General features: G+C 50.6%; 1 protein-coding gene across 1 annotated transcript in view; it reads left to right on the top strand.

The window, feature by feature from the left end:
- TPRG1 (tumor protein p63 regulated 1) overlaps positions 1 to 17259 on the top strand; it is a 69664-nt gene that overhangs the window by 23646 nt on the left and 28759 nt on the right. The window contains exon 4 of the mRNA XM_032777368.2: positions 4297 to 4473. Coding sequence (XP_032633259.1) covers positions 4297 to 4473 — 177 coding nt within the window. The remainder of the gene's footprint in view (positions 1 to 4296; positions 4474 to 17259) is intronic.

Below are 17259 nucleotides of genomic sequence, written 5' to 3'. Positions count from 1 at the left end.
GCAGCATCTCTGTAATCGATCTATAGCCATCCCCATCTACAACTCCTCAGAGTCTGCATCCGGGTGTTAGCGCTGTTCTTTCTCCCCAAGGGTCAGTGTCTCTTTGTGTGGCTGTAAGAACCCTGTATCTGGGGGTGGGGGGCACATGAGTCCCCAGGTTTTCTCAGCTCCTAATCCTGCCTTGTGGGTGAATGACCTCTCTTTGGGGGTTCGTGGCACCTCACCCCCACACTTCAGTCCCCCACCTCGGTCACCTCCTCTATGGCCATTCCCAGGTCTCCTAGCCCAGGGACCAACACACTGGCCTGCTGGTGCCCTGGTTTCAGACATGATGTTAACGTCTGGTGGCTGGGCCATGACAGCGTCCAGGGAATACCTCCTGTGGCCAGAATGAATGTATAGCGGGTGCGTGGCTATGATAACAATTAATGCATCATTTTCCTATGAGCTCCCTATGATGGAAATGTGTGTTGAGCTAATGGCTACCTTGGTCTTTATTACATGGTTTCCCAGGGCAGATGAGCATGTAGAGAGATTATATACAGTAGTGACCTCGATGTTCACTTTCTAAGCTCGGAAGGGACCATTGTGATTATCTAGTCAGACCTCCTGTGTAATACAGGCCAGAGAACGTCACCCTTTGAATTCTTCATTGAGCCCAATAACTTGTGGTGGAGCTAGAGCAGGGGTCGGCAACGTTCCAGAAGTGCTGCATCGAGTCTTCATTTATACACTCTAATTTAAGGCTTCGCGTGCCAGTAATACATGTTAAAGTTTTTAGAAGGTCTCTTTCTATAAGTCTATAATATATCACTAAACTATTGTTGTATGTAAAGTAAATAGGTTTTTAAAATGTTTAAGAAGCTTCATTTAAAATTAAATTAAAATGCAGAGCCCCCTGGACCGGTGGCCAGGACCCGAGCACAGTGAGTGCCACTGAAAATCAGCTTGCATGCCACCTTCGGGATGCCTGCTCCTGAGCTAGAGTGTCTATTTTGGACAGACACCTAATTTTGATTTAACAATTCCAACTGGTGGAGAATTCATCACATCCCTAGGTAAATTGTGCCCATAGTTAATGACTGACAGCGTTAAAAATCAATCTCTGTCCATCTATTTTATCTAATCTTAATCTTATCCATCTACATCTCATTTCCTGTTTGAATTTGTCTAACTTTAGCTTCTAGCCACTGCAGTTATGCCTTTGACTGCTTGGTCATGGAGTCTTTCAACCTCCGGTACCGTCTCCCGCTAGAGGTATTTATAGACTGGGATCAAGTCACCTCATATACTTCTCTTCAGGAAGCTAAAGAGATTGAGATCCTTAAGTGTTGCACTGAAAGGCCTCCAGGCAAATGATGTGTTATATTGGACCAGTTGTCCATCAAGTGCAGTATTTGCCAACCATCAGTGGCCTCTGTCTGAAGCTTAAATACACATCTTTAAAAGTGGTTCTGGCCAGGGCTAGTTATTTAGTTGATAGACCAAAAGCATCTCTCAATTTATTCTGTCAGTCATAGGTGCTGACTTCCTCTCTGCCCAGTGGGTGCTCGATCCCCTACTGCCCCTGGCTCCACCCATGCCCCACCTCTTCCCGCCCCTGCATGGCCCTCACCCCACCCCCATTCCACCCCTTCCCCAAAGTCCCTGCCCTCTTGCTGCCTTTTCCCACCCCAGCCCTGCTCCTATCCTACCCCCATTCCACCCCCAAATCCCTGCCCCTGCCCTGCCTCTTCTCTTCCTCCTCCCCTGAGCGCGCCGTATCCCCGCTCCTCCCCCTCCCTCTGGGAAGGTCCTAAGTGCCGCCAAACAGCTGTTAGGTGGCAGGGGTGTGTGTGTGGGAAACACTAGGCGGGGGAGGCGCAGAAATGCAGTGTGCTGGGGGGGAAGAAGGAGATGAGCTGGGGGGAGCTTGGCTGCTGGTGGGTGCTGAGCACCTGCTAATTTTTCCTCGTGAGTGCTCCAGCCCTAATCCTAGTCGGCACCTATGCTGTCAATTAACCCTGATGAATCACGGGGGGAAGAAGGGTACCTGTCTGCTCCAGAGCTCCTGAGAGCTCAGGGAACAGATACTCTTGTGTGTAGTGTATGAATGGGTTTTTTTGCGTGTGCACATTTCCTCACCCTTAAGCTCTCAGATACCATGGTGATAATCGATACAGAGTATAATAGGTTGTATCCGAGTCTGTCTTAGCACCTTGACCCGGAGAGTCACCAGTGTTGCCCAGGATCAAAGCTCACTGGGACGCTCCTAGGTCTGGTTCAGTAATTGCAACTAGGTAAGTGCAGCGCTCCTAGGTCTGGTTCAGTAATTGCAACTAGATAAGTGCAGTAAGCTTCTTGCAGCAAACTTCTCTTTGCAAAGTTTTTTGTTGCTTACTGTGGCCAGTTGGTGGCAGCACAATGCAGTTTGGCTCAGCCTCCTTAAATTCTCCTCTGCTAATTTAAACCTGCCTCTGGTTATTATAATCCTGGGGGATCCGCAACCTGGAGTGGATGCACTTCAGTGACATCCCTTAATGGGATTTTTTTTAAAAGGTCATCTTTATTCTATACTAGAAAGAGAATTTGCTACAAAATCATCCAAACTAAAATCAACATAATCACTAACAAAATCGCAGGACTTGGTGGTGATGGGGGACTTCAGCTACGCAGACATCTGTTGGGAAGATAACACAACAGGCGCAGATTATCCAATATGTTCTTGGAATGTATTGGAGACAAGTTTTAATTCAGAAGGTGGAGCCAGCTACCAGGGAAGAGGCTGTTCTAGATTTGATTTTGACAAATAGGAAGGAACTGGTTGAGCATTTGAAAGTGGCTGGCAGCTTGGGTGAAAGTGATCATGAAATGGTAGAGTTCATGATTCTAAGGAATGGCAGGAGGGAGAACAGCACAATAAAGACAATGGATTTCAGGAAGGCAGCCTTTAGCAAACTAGGGAGTTGGTAGGTAAGATGCCACAGGAAGCAAGTCTAAGGGGGAAAACAAAAGACGACTGTTGGCAGTTTTTCAAAGAGACTAGTGGGGCAGCTTCCCCACTCTGGCATGGAAGGGGTTAGAGCAAGCCAGAGAGGCCGTTCAGAGCCCCAGCCAATCATGGAAGGCCTTATTGGGAGCCACTCAAGTGGAGGCTTGAAAGCAGCCAATCAGGGCCAGGCTGGGCCCTATAAGAAGGCTGCAGGGGACTGGGCTAGATGACCTCTGGAGGGCCCTTCCAGTTCTGTGATTAGCTCCCCAGCTGACAGACGTGTTTGAGTGGCAAGGCCTTTTCTCTGCCAGTCTGTAAAGTGGCTGACGTATGAAATTGAAGAGCACGGACGTAAAACAATTCACAGACAGTCCTTTGGGGGGTGGAACTCGAAACGGAATATTCCAAACGCCCAGAACTTCCTTCCAATCAGTCGTTCCTTTTTGTCGGACAAAACAAATGTTTTACTGAGTGATCGTGGCTAACTGGATTCTCAAGACACAGATCATTAAAGCTGGTTTACTAATTACACTTGTGGTTTTCCCCTGGTACAGATGTAGCAAGATCTTAATAAGCGGTGAAATGTTGTAGTCGCCTTTCCGAGAGGCTTTAAGCTGGGCAGGAGAGACTCTCTCTGCACTGCCACCTAGTGGACACAAAATGCATTCCTTCTGCCAAAGTTAGTGAACAGCGTGCTCAAGAGATGCAAACGTGCCCCAGACTGATCCCTGAGGCTTCCAAGCCAGGACGCAGACTGTTCTTCTTTTTATTTTAATTATTATTTCAAATTACAAAAAAACCAGCTTTCTATTTTCCCACATAGGAAAGTCCTACACAACTGATTAGGGTTTACACCACCAGGGGCCTATAGGAATTGCTCTGAAAGCCAGGGCCGGCTCCAGGCACCAGCACAGGAAGCAGGTGCTTGGGGCGGACAATGGTAAGGGGCGGCGCATCCAGGTCTTCGGCGGCAAGTCAGCGGCGGGTCCCTCGGTCCCTCTCAGTGGGAAGGACTGGCTGCCGAATTGCTGCGGAAGAATGAAGCAGCTCAGTAGAGCTGCTGCCGCAGTGCTGCCGATTGTGACTTTATCTTTTTCTTTTTCTTCGCCGCTAAAAAAGCTGGAGCCGGCCCTGCTGAAAGCCTAGGGACTTGTCCATCCTTAGGCACTGGTGTAGACATATCTGGGTCATTTCAAATTTCAGTGCTGGTTATTTATGCAAGCCAAGGTTGGATTCCTGCTCTGATCTTCAGTAATCAGCACAACCTGCTCGCCTCCCTCAGAGGCGTGGAGTGTCGCTGCCTGAACTCTCTGCTCTGTCCCCAGGATAGATCACTGGAACAACGAGAGGGAGCGTGTTGTAGTGATCACAGATGCCAACCTCCTGGTCTGCAAATATGATTTCATAATGCTCAGCTGCCTCCAGGTGCAACGGATCCCCCTGAACTACATCGACCGTATCTGCTGTGGCCAGTTCATCTTTCCTGAGAGGTCCCTGGACAAGTGAGTACCAACAGCAGCCAGAGGCAAGGCTTGGGGGGGAATTGAAGCCCCTTTGCTGAGCTGAAAGCTGTTGTCTCCCTGTCATTTCCTGTGTCCCCCTGATGTTCTGGGATCTCTCCAGGGCAGTGAGCTATGGAGATCCCTCCCGGCACAGCGTGTGGTGTGTGGGGTGAGCAAACGTTGCAGCAGTACGACTTGATGGAACGTTTGGGGTGATGCTGTTACCAAATGAGTGAAGGGGAGGGAGGGGAAGGAGGCAGGCAAGCTGATCCTGTGAACCCTCATCCTGGAAATATGGGGGGGCGAGGTCCAGCTCTCCGGTTGCTCCTGTTGCTCCTCGCTCCACACCCCAAAGACAGAAGTTGGGGAGAGGCTGAGAGAGAATGAACCCCAGGTGGTGGATGTTAGTCACATCACTTTGTGCATGACTGGAAGGGACTCAGATACTGCAGCGATAAGGGCAGTATCAGACCCTACACAGAACAAAGTAGCCAGACCCAGAGGCAGTGAACAACATGCCCAAGATTTTAGCTTATCCTGATAGCACAGGGAGGCCCCACAACCTAACTACCAGGAGGAGGCATGTCTGGTTCAGAGACTCACACAGCTGAGCCTGGCACTGCCCTCCACCAGTACAGAATTGGTGGAGCTACTGAGATGGACTGTGACTTAGAGGCAAGGTGTTCAGGTCCAGTATGCTGAAAGTCAAACTCTTGCGGAGATGGGCCTGAGCTGTGAAATTTGGATCCTCGTCTGAACTCTGCCAGAGCGTCGCCGGGCTCCCCTGCCGTTCCAGTGTGAACTCTGCCGGAGTGTCACCGGGCTCTCCCACCATTCCAGTGTGAACTCTGCCAGAGCGTCGCTGGGCTCCCCCACCATTCCAGTGTGAACTCTGCTGGAGTGTCGCTGGGCTCCCCCGCCATTCCAGTGTGAACTCTGCCGGAGCCTCACCGGGCTCCCCTGCCATTCCAGTCTGAACTCTGTCGGAGCCTCACCGGGCTCCCCCACCATTCCAGTGTGAACTCTGCCGGAGCCTTGCCGGGCTCCCCCGCCGTACCAGTGTGAACTCTGCTGGAGAGTCACCGGGCTCCCCCGTCGTTCCAGTGTGAACTCTGCCAGAGCATCACCGGGCTCCCCCACTGTTCCAGTGTGAACTCTGCTGGAGCATCACCGGACTCCCCCGCCGTTCCAGTGTGGACTCTGCCGGAGCCTTGCCGGGCTCCCCCGCCGTTCCAGTGTGAACTGTGCTGGAGTGTCACTGGGCTCCCCCGCCGTTCCACTTTCAGGTTGATCTCTCGTTTTTATCCCTGAGTTGTCACTCCAACATGGGTTGGCTGTGCTGAACTCAGATGGCCTGTAGGATAGTGCCAGCTGGGAGAGAGTTATGTGATGCTCCGAGCTTTTCTCCTTGAGCTTGGGGAAAAGGTCAGAGTCCTGCTGTGAACAATCCTGCCATAATCTCACATGAAATAAGCATTTGGCTCACTGTAAAACAAGTATAACTAACGATGGGAGAGCTTCCTGCAGCGTCCCAACGGAGCACCCCCTCCAGCACCTTCCCTGAGCTTTGTGAAGGTTATGGCCGGTATCCTCCCCTGTAATGATGTTCTGATGCTAGCGATATCACGTTCTGCTTCAATACAGCCTCTGCTGAAGGTAATTACCGTGCGTCTTATGAATGGCTGCATGTGAATGTCTGCTCACACTGCTGACAGCAGCAAGTCCCAACACATCGTGCATACCAGGCACTGAACAGCCTCTGTTTTATTTGTTCCAATGGCTCGTTACCTTGTGCCTCATTTTGCTTCCCTGGCTCTGTTGGGTGTTTGTTTTTGCAAAGGCCGGAGTTCAGGTCTTTGATGCAGAGTTTGGGCTGGGATGGTGGCTTTGATTCGCTCTGTTTCCATTGCTGTTGGGCAGATTAAAGGGAGCCCTTTCCAGCAATTACAGCACGGGACCATCTGTGATGCGGTGATGAGTTCCTGTTCTGAGATGAGAAAATGTGCCCGAGAGCCTCAGGTCACTACTGAGTCCAGTGCAGCCTTGCTGAGTTACACCAGGAGGGGGTTTTCCAGCACTATTGTTTTCCCAGTGTCCCCAGCCCATTGAAGAACCTGCGTTTGGGCACTGCGCATCCTAGCCCTGACCAGAAGTGCTCTGATCGCTGGACCACGGAGCTTTTCGGTGCTTCTCTGCAGCCAATCTCCAAACCCTCCATCGTTGTCCTATGGCAGCATCCACAGCTACCAGTCACTGCCTGTTTCCTGGCACCGGGGCCTACCTGTGGCTAACCACAGCATGCCACGCTGCCCTCCGATGATCCCTTACCGCTCCGTAGACCTGCTCTGCTCCTTTCTTTTGCAGGCGCTGTTGCTGATCTCCACCCAGCTGAGAGCAGCAAGGCCCTTGGCAGGCAGACACCCTCAAGGGGGTCCATAGCTCAGACTATTCTGCCTGTGTCCTGGCAGGGTAGCTAGAGGGGCCGCACTAAGGAGAAAGGGGAACAGCGCCTGATTCACTGCAAAGAGAGGGACTCTGTGTTCAACACCATTATCCATCCAGGCTGAGCTGGTGCCTGGCTCTGTGTGCAAGAGAGAGGAGGGAATGAAACTGCTTCCCTCACCACACCAATCCCGCTAGCGCTGCAGGCGATTCTGGCTTGTGTCCCTCGAGCATGTGATTCTGGGTTCGGTCCCAGCTGTTGCAGTGAAGTTCTGCATGGCTGTGACATGCCACCCAGGGGGACAGTGAAGTGGGGGAGGGGCTGGGTTTGTTGAACTACAGTTCCCCAGTGCTGGCTGCTCCCCCTCCCAGAGAGGCCAGTCATATCTGGCCTCTCCTCTCAGAAGACCGTGTTCCTCGCAACGTTTCCCCTCGAATGACGGTGCAGAGCTACAGTGTGATAACGGCCCCCTCCATTGTCTGGGCTCTGGTCTTCCATGTTCACGTGGCTATGCTACGCCGTGGTCACCCTCTGTGAGGACAGGAGCTTGCTGCTTGCTGACGGTGTTTTCTCCCGAGTCAAGTGGTGGAGGCCTGTGCTTAGGGTGCTGAAGTTCACTGCTTGGATCCTCTCTGTCGACTCATGTCTGCGGCCATGGTGCTGTGCACTGCTGCGGCCCAGAGGTGGCTGCATTTTGGTGTTGTGCAAAGTGCTTTCTATGTGTCTCTATGTATGTTACTGAAGTTTAGAAAGCACTTTGAGATCTGTGTGGATGAAAGGTGCTGCAATAAATACAAGCTAATGTTGTTATTAGAAATAACGTCACTGAGGCTCAATTAAAATAACCACCAGTCTTCGAATTTGCTCCCTTGGGGCCACAGAGGAAATGAATTTGGCTGACTTCCTGTAGCTCTGTTTCTTTTGGACTACTTTTAAAGCAGAGAGTGGGCTAGATCCTGAGCTGGTGCAAATTGGCACTGACGTCAGTGGAACCTGGCTAGTGTGCACCAGCTGAGGATATGGCCAAAAGAGGCTGCTAAACGTTAGTATATGGAGGAAGCAGAGTTAGCTGAGACCTCACTGCATCGGCTTTTAACGACATCTTCAATCTGAGGTGGGATCAGAAAGCCTGAGACCTAAGTAGTATGTGTTCCATCATTGCTCTCAGCTGGCAGCTCTTTACACAAGCACCTTTCCTCAAGTCGAAATCGGCTTTCATCTCGGGTGGATTCCACTGTGCTTGTGTCTGTCTGTGTTCTAATCACCACTCCAACTGTGCTGGTCTGAAATGCTTGCAAAACCCTTCTTCCGGCTGCTTCAGCAGTGGCGTCTCCCGTCCAGACACTCTAAGTACGAGAAGCAGGGAGCATACAGCAGAGTGCATGGACAACTCCAAGGAAAACAATGGGCTGGTTCCGTCCCTTCCCTCGTCCCCTGCCAAACTGGCTTTGCCAATATTTTAGCTGCTCTACCACTAAGATTAGCTGCTCTATGAAGATGTCCAGGTACCTCCTGAGCATTATTCATTTGAACTTTGTCAGAGCTCAGTCCATTGAAGTCAATGGCAAAACACTCTGGAAACGCAGCAGAAGGATTTATCTAACATAGAGGGGATCCAAATCAGGCCCTGTATATTTTGTCATGCAGTTTACACAAGTGTTTTTAAAGCTATTAATTTAGCAGGAGTCTCTCAAAGAAAACAATACACCTGAAATGCTGGAAGATGTTTACTGTCAGACTGTTGATCTGTGCAAGTCACTGCACCCAGGGGGATAAGGCAAGAGGAGAAATGTTAAAATGCAAAGAAGGAACAGAATAAAGGAGTAAAATATTCTCTCTCCTCCCTTCTTTAATGTGTCATCACTCCTATTTTCTTAGCTGTAATTTCTACCCAAGGATTGTCTCTGGAATTTAGCAGAGCATTTGGGGATTGGGATATTCTCTGCCACTACACCACTTCTGGGACTTCCATGGAGTTTATACAGCTCTGTAAAGTTGTGGTGGGTGAGAGAAGTCTGCTCTTTGGCTTTTGATTCCAAATCAACAGGACTTCAAGAAATATGTGTAACCCATTTCCCCCCCCCAGTTTTACAACATGCACCAATCACCCAGTGCCACTAGGTGGTGGAGCGGAGCAGATATGCTTTGGGTTAGTGAAAAACGTTACCTTTCTGCCATGGTTTCAGGTTTGATTGGTGAGATCACATTTGTATCTGGTGGTTTGCGAGGGTCCTAACCCTCCATCTTTCAGTTGTTTGAAGTTTGGCTGGACCAGAGGACATTTGTGCTGCAAGTTGAGGGCGAAAGAAAAACATCTAGAATAGGAGGATTTGAAAGAAGACTGCACAGCCGCCAGTCAGAATCCCCAATGTAGTGTTCTTTTATTTGCAGAAAATGGGCTGTAAATCTGCAGCTGCACATTTCAGAGGTCTGCTTTACATAGGAATGTTGCACCAGTTTAACTGAAATCCAATTTAAACCAATGCAACCCCCCTGTGTGGACATTCTTATTTCACTTTAATATAGCTTAATCCTGTTCCCGATCAATTTAAACTACACTCATATAGACCCTTCTGAAACTGAGATGAGTGTCCAAGCATGAGTTTGCAGCACTTGAACTAAATTTGCTTAAATTCATGCCTTAGGTTAAACCAGCCCAAATGTCCTATGTAGACAAGGCCTGAGTTTGAACAGGAAACCTTCAGAGAGCTAGGGTGAAATCCTGGCCCCATTGAAGCCAAAGGCAAAACTCCCTTCAAAGAAGCCAGAACTTCATCCTGAACAATGTGTGTACTGGTTTGACTTCAGAGAATTACAATCTGGTTCTTAGCTGAGATTCAGGCTGGAACTGTGGATACAATGAATGTCCCAAGAAGAGACCATTTCTCTCCTGAGCCTTCATAGACTTATATAGGAGATTAGAGTTGGAAGAGACCTCAAGAGGTTATCTAGCCCAATCCCCTGCTGAAAGCAGGACCAATTCCCAACAAAATCATCCCAGCCAGGGCCTTAGAAACCTCTAAGGATGGCGATTCCACTACCTCTGTGGGTAAGCTATTCCAGTGCTTCACTGCCCTCCTAGTGAAATAGTTTTTCCTAATATCCAACCTAGACCTCCCTCACTGCAACTTGAGACCATTGCTCCTTGTTCTGTCATGTGCCACAACTAAGAACAGCTGAGCTCCATCCTCCTTGGAACCCCCCTTTCAGATAGTTGAAGGCTGCTATCAAATCCCCACTCACTCTTCTTTTCTTCAGACTAAATAAACCCAGTTCCCTCAGCCTCTCCTCATAAGCCATGTGCCCCAACTCTCTAATAATTTTTGTTGTCCTCCGCTGCACTCTCTCCAATTTGTCCACATCCCTTCTGTAGTGGGGGGCCCAAAACTGGACACAGTACTCTAGATGAGGCCTCACCAATGTCAGATAGAGGGGAATGATCACGTCCCTCGATCTGCTGGCAATGCTCCTACTAATGCAGCCCAAAATGTCGTTGACCTTCTTGGCAATGAGGACACACTGTCGATTCATATCCAGTTTCTCATCCCCTGTAATCCCCGGGTCCTTTTCTGCACAAACTGCCACTTAGCCAGTCGGTCCCCAGCCTGTAGCAGTGCATGGAATCCTTCTGATTCTTTCAGTGCATTTGTCCTTGTTGAACCTCATCAGATTTCTTTTGCCCAATTCCAATTGTCTAAGTCACTCTGGACCCTATTCCTACCTTCCAGTGTATCTATCTCTCCCCCAAGCTTAGAGTCATCACAAACTTGCTGAGGGTACAATCATCCCATCATCCAGATCATGATTAAAGATGTTGAACAAAATAGGCCTGGGCGCAGGGGAGTCCCACTGTTATGTTCTATCCTCTAGGGTTGCCAGCTTGCCCAGGTTGGGGGCACTCTGCTTGATACCAGCTGCCAACTAGACATCGAGCCGTTGATCACTACCCATTGAGCCTGACAATCTAGCCAGCTTTCTATCCATCCTATTGTCCACTCATCCAATCCATACTTTTTTAACTTGCTGGTAAGAATACTGTGGGAGACCGTATCAAAAGCTTTGCTAAAGTAGAGCTGTCCTGGCCCAGTTTAGGGTGTCACATTGAAACGTGAGATGCTCTGTCTTGTGGTTTGAGTCTAAAGCAGGGGGCACATTTGGTGGTTAGCAGTGAATTCTGCATTGAGTTTCTTTGGGGTTACTTGAGACCCAGAATTCAAGGCTTGCAACATGAAACTGATTGAGACAATGAGGGGAAGAGGGCGGTAAGAGGTTCTCTCTGGGAACTGAAAACACCAAGTGTTGCTGAGCTCCAGACCAGGGCCGCTCTGCCGCTGCTCCATTGCATCACCACGAGTGGGCGCACCAACACCGCATTAGCACCAAGTTGTGCCCTGCCTGCGGCTTTCCCTCAGACCACTGCCAAGTCACCCACACAACAGGGTGTTCGGGCCATGCATTCCTAGATCCCCACATAGCTGGGCAACTGCTACAAGGTTGCACAGTTGTTAAACATGAAGCAGGAACAGGCAGGAAAAAAAAGCATCTGCTCAGCTGGCTGGTTTATTAACTCCTGAGGAGAAGAACCAGAGTGACAGACACCTGGGCGAGGACTAGACCTTAGCTGTGTTTGACATAAGAATGCAAAGCTCGGAGCGGGAGAGTATTGAAGATGCTGCTAAGGGGTCAGTGCTGGGGGAGCTGCTGCTCAGTGAAATGTGACAAGCAGCGAAGCTACTTCTTATTCTCTTGGCTACAATGAAATTAGGTCATGCTTCTTTCCCTTCCCAATAACCATGAGGCTATTTTATTTGGCCACAGGCCCTGGTGTCTTTTGGTGGTGCAAGGAATGTAGCTAACAGCCACTGAGTGCTGCGTTTTGCATTTGCAAAGGGGCAGTGCTGGAAAGGAGGAGTTGTTTCAGTGACAAAGGGGGGATGCGGTGAATTGGACGCCTCTGCCCTCCACTTTGCTTTTTGGCAGAAGGACAGGTGGACGGTGGCTAAGAGGAGGCTAGAGATCCCATAATGTTCTTGAGCATGTAGCACTTGTTATGAAGGCCAGGTCTACACTGCGACTTTAAATCGGTTTAATGGCCGATATACCGATTTAACGCTGTATCCGTTCACACGACGTCGTCATTAATATCGAGTTAAACGGCTCCTTAAATCGATTTCGGAACTCCTCCCAAACGAGAGGAGTAGCGCTAAATTCGATAGTGATAACTCGGATTAGGGTTCGTGTGGACGGAAATCGACGTTATTGGCCTCCGGGCGGCATCCCAGAGTGCAGCACTGACCGCTCTGGACAGCAATCTGAACTCGGATGCAGCGGGCAGGTAAACAGGAAAAGCCCCGCGAACTTTTGAATTACATTTCCTGCTTGCCCAGCGTGGAGCTCTGATCAGCCCGGCTGGCGATGCAGTCTGAAATCGAAAAAGAGCTCCAGCATAGACCGTACGGGAGATACTAGGTCTGATCGCTGTATGGGGAGACAAATCTGTTGTATCCAGCTCCGTTACAGAACACGAAATGCCAAAGCGTTTGAATAAAAAACTCCAGGATACACAGCGCTGCGTGACAAGCGTAACGGGAAGCCAGAGACTCAAATGGACGCTCATGAAGGGAGGGAGGGGGTACTGAGGACTCCAGCTATCCCACAGTCCACAGCAGTCTCTGAAAATTATTTGCATTCTTGGCTGAGCTCCCAATGTCTGTAGGTTCAAACACAGTGTCTGGCGTGGTTCAGGGAACAGCTCCTCAGTTTATTTCCCCCCACCACCACGTGAAAAAAAAAAGGGAAAGATTGCTGTGCTATGGCGTTTGCTCAATGCACTCCGGGAAAAAGGCGCCAAAGGGTTGTCTGCTGCCTTCACAAAGGGAGGGGTGAGGCTGTACCCAGCACCACCCGGGGCAGTGTTTTCTGCCCCATCAGGCACTGTGCTCTCAACACGGAAGTGGGAACTATGGGATAGCTGAGGAACAGCTACCCACAGTGCACCGCTCCTGAAATCGATGGTAGCTTTGGACCATGGACGCAAACAATCGATTTCGGGATCCCACTGTGGACGCGCTAAACCGATTTTATTAGATCTGTTTTGTAATATCGGTTTAAGCTAATTCGAAATAATCGTGCAGTGTAGACGTACCCGAAGACAAAAGGATAGTGGTTACCTAGCTACCACTCTTCATCCAAGTGCTTTGGAAAGGTGGGGAATACTAGGTATGGTCAGACTCCATCTGCTTATGGGGAAACTGAGGCACAACAGGACTCAGTGACTTGTTGCAAGTCACACAGAGTCAGGGACAGAACCCAAACCTTCAGAGCATTGTTCTGCTCTTACTCCTAGGCCATGCTCCTTCCATGGAGACTGGGAGTTGTGCAAATTTAACACCGACAGACCCTGGTCATTGGTGGGGGGGATCAAAGCAGGGACCTCTGGAGCTTAGTGCATGAGCCTCTACCACATGAGCTAAGAGCCACTGGCTGTTAGCTAAGGCTGTAGAGCAGACTCATTAATCTTCTCTTTCCCTCTCCCTCTGTCTCGGTGCCACTAGATGGGACAGAACACCACATCCAGGAGATGTGTGGGTTATACAAATTGCATAAGCGGAAGGCTATGGCTTCCCTGAATCCACTGGGTTTTGGCCAGTATTGTAGCAGGTGAGTGGGTTACCTAGGCTGTTGGCAGACTGTGGTGTGGCCGTTCCTGTACACTAGCAGGGTATCAAATAAGAAGTGTCATGTTCACTGTGGGACTCGCCCTGGCCTTCTCCGCTTTGGGGAGCTTTTCTCTGAATCGGAGCTGAGGGGTCCAGCAAGGCAGCAGGTCATCCCAGCTGACTGTACTGCTTGAGAGAGACAACTCATTGCTCCTGGGGATTATGCCCCCAGGTTGTGTCATGGAGGCAGGGCCCAAGCAGTTCCATGATGCGGTTCCCCCTTCCTTCGGGCCCACTGGAAGGATGCTGTGGAGCCAGGGCCTGTGTAGGGAGAGGGGCTAGGGATGGGGCAACACGCATCGGTGTGTCCCCCACATCCTGCCACAGTGATTCTCTAAAACCTGGGCCCGTGTTATCTTTCTCATTGGGCCCCCACCCCAGCGACAATCCCCATTCGTGGGGCTGAGGGAGTCACAGAGCCCAGGTGGAGATGTGGCATCTTTGTCTCCCCCATAGCTGTATGGTCTGAGGGGATCTGCAAACCCCTGAAAGAACAGTGTGTGTGGGGGGGTGCGTCATGAGCGAACTGTCTGTTCTGCTCCTGGTAGAGAGGGCAGAACCATTGCCCTGGTACCAGGACACCTTGTCAGCATTTGTGACCATCTCCTCATGGGTGGGAAGGGTCACTATCCCCACTTTGCAAAGAGGGAATTGAGGCCTGGAGAGGGGACGTGACCTGCCTGGCGTCACACAGGAGTGTTTGTGGCTGAGCTGGGAACAGACTCCATGTCACCTCAACCCAGCACCCCGGCCACCAGTGGGCAAAGCGTGCTGGCAGTGGTGAGGGGATCTCTGTTCCATCATTCCTATGCAGAACCGAGCTGGAGCAGGGCCTCCCAGCAGGCTCTGCAGTGTCTCTTCTATTCCTGGGAGTGCAGGATGCCAGGAGAGGGCCTGCTCCCATAGTTTGCCTGGCTGGAGCCCAGCGGTTCTTCTCATGAGGTTTTGACTGAGTCCCACCTGCGCAGCTTGACTCATGGCCACCCCGTGACTCCCTCTTGCATCTGGACCCTGCCAAGAAGGGCTCGTGCAATGATCAACCCTCACCGAGTTCAGCTCCTGCTCCGAAGGGGATCATGTTCCCCTGCATACCACGGCCAATAGGGCAGGAAAAGAATTCTTCATAGTTTCTGATGACCTTGCCTCGAGGGGCGACGTGCCAAGCATGCCCCATGTTTTCTCAGGGTGGAGTGCTGTCCACCACTGATGCCCAGCGAGGCGTGATGACAGGGCTGAATGCATGCCGGGATTGCCAGGCAGGGGCTGGCGGTCCTGAGGGGGGAGTATCCCAAATGCCACAATCCTGTTATTTCGGGCAAAGGAGGGAGACAGAGCCAAACCTGTCACAGCTTCATCCATTCTATGCCCTCCGCAGGAATATTTTGCTATCACTGGGGGTCTGCCCAGCTGGAACTTCACTAGTAACTTACCCGAGGGACCGAAATGTACCCAACATGGAGCCAATGGCAGATGCTGTCCTCCATCTGTGGGCCCCGGAGCTCTTGTCCCTAATACGTAAAGCTCCTGTATTGAAGTATCACATCCCAGAGCTCCAGGACTGGGTTTTGGCCACTTTTCGTCTCATGAAGCCTCCCCCTATGGACATACATAGGTCCCCTTTATACAGCCTCACCCAGCTCTTCCATTTTCAAAACATAAGGTGAATGCCACCTAAGCCTAGTAACCACGGCGATGGAGATACAGGTCAACAGGCTGTGTCTGCCTGTCGGTTTTCCACATTGCAGGCTAGCCAGCTCCTGCCTGTACATGGGCAGCCGCTCCCAGAGCAGATGGGAAATTAAAAAATGTATTGATAAGTAGCAATTATTTAGCTCTTTCCATTTGTACATCTCCAAGGGCTTCAAGAAGGAATGTGGTAAATACAGACAGGTAAACTGAGGCACGAGGAACTGGTGCAACTTGCCCCAAATCACATAGCGAGTCGGGGCAGAAATGGGCTTAAACCCACATTTCTTGATTCTTAGCGTATGTCTACATGGGAATTAAAAACCTAGGGCTGGCCTGTGCCAGGTGACTCGGGCTCGAGCTAAGGGGCTGTTGAATTGCGGTGTAGACGTTTGGGCTCAGTCTGCAGGCCGAGCTCTGGGAGCCTCCCACCTCGCAGTGTAGACACACCCCAAGTCTGTGCCTTAACCACAAGACCATCCTTCTCCCCTTAGGACTAGAGAGAGAGAGAGAGTGTGTGCGCATGTGCACATCACTGGGTACAAGGACTGCTCCCTAATTCCTCCCCTGGGGCACAAGGTCCCCCAAGTTGGTAGGGAGTAGGTGGAGGCTGCACTTTGTCATACACTGACCAACTGTATGGACGGGGATGGGTGACAAGTATGTTCAAGGGGTGTGGCTGTTTGTATGCTCTTCCGCTCCTGAGACAGCTCTGCCCTGCCTTGGAGGTGAGTGTCAGATGCCACAACGTGAGGTGTGAGGCAAGGGAACAATCAGCCTCCCCGCCTTGTAGGTTTTTTTTTTTAAAGTACCCAGCACTGAAGGTGAGAATTAAACTCTCAGGCCGTGGGTTTTCCACCTAACTCCAGCTCCTTTCGAGTGAGTCATTTGTCCTCTCCTCCCTTTTCAATCAGCAGCTCAGCCCAGCCCTGTCTCTGCTGTAATTGTCCTCCTGGATCAGACTGCCGCACCAGGTGCAATGATCGCAGTGGGAGCAGTTTGGCAGCTGGAACTGTAAGAGGGAATGAGATCTGTGTGCAGCATGCATCCAAGCGGCATCTTGCTTAACAGCTTTCCCTGGTGTCTCCAGCTCTTCCCAACCTCTCTAGGTCTCCTGGCTGAGCTGGGACAGAGCAGAACACGTGGTGTGCCCGCTGAATTGCCAGGCCCAGCCTGTGTAGGATGTAAACTCTGCCACATGGGAAGAGAAGGACGAGAACAGGCTTATCAGCATTTTCATCCCCATTCTCCTGGATCCTCTCCAAGTTGTCAGTGCCCTCTTCTGCAGTTAGATTCCAGTTACACCTAAGAACCCCGGTCATGGACCAGGGCTCCATTGCACATGTAACAAAGACAAAAGACCCTGTCCCATACCCAAGGAGCTTACAATCAACCTGCCACACGGGATGCATGAGGCAACCAGAGCAGGCAAATGGGATGGGGTGACCTGGGAGGATAAGTGGATAGTAAACCCAAGAATTTAGCAGCAAAGCAGGACTCACGGTGTTCGGTCTGTTTAACCAGTGCCAGACAGGAGCGATCCATAGGCGTCCCGGTGAAAGGAGGTTTTGAAGGAGAATTTAAGAGAGGATAAAGCGGTAGCTTTACAAATTTTGATGGGGAGTTTTTCCCTGCATGGATGCAAGCCTGGAGGTGTCTGAGGGGAAATAGACAAAAGCCTGAAACTCAAACTTTACCAACCCCATAAATGCAGCTACTTCTGGGGTGGAACGCTGCTGCAACCCTATATAATGCTTTGAAGAAGAATGCTGCATCCAACTGAAAGAGCAGGGGGGTAAGAGAATAGGCAAGATGTGTCCCTGTGTTGAGCTTTGGGCACCATGTTACACAGGGGTGCAGCTAGATGGAAAGCCCAGCACAATCTGAAGGATGCCAGCGCTGGTGCCAGTCCTAAATAATGCTCTAGGTTAAGTATCA

This window comes from Chelonoidis abingdonii, chromosome 8 (genome assembly GCF_003597395.2).
Source record: "Chelonoidis abingdonii isolate Lonesome George chromosome 8, CheloAbing_2.0, whole genome shotgun sequence".
NCBI lineage: Eukaryota > Metazoa > Chordata > Testudines > Testudinidae > Chelonoidis > Chelonoidis abingdonii.
This window is presented reverse-complemented; position numbering and strand designations above follow the sequence as displayed.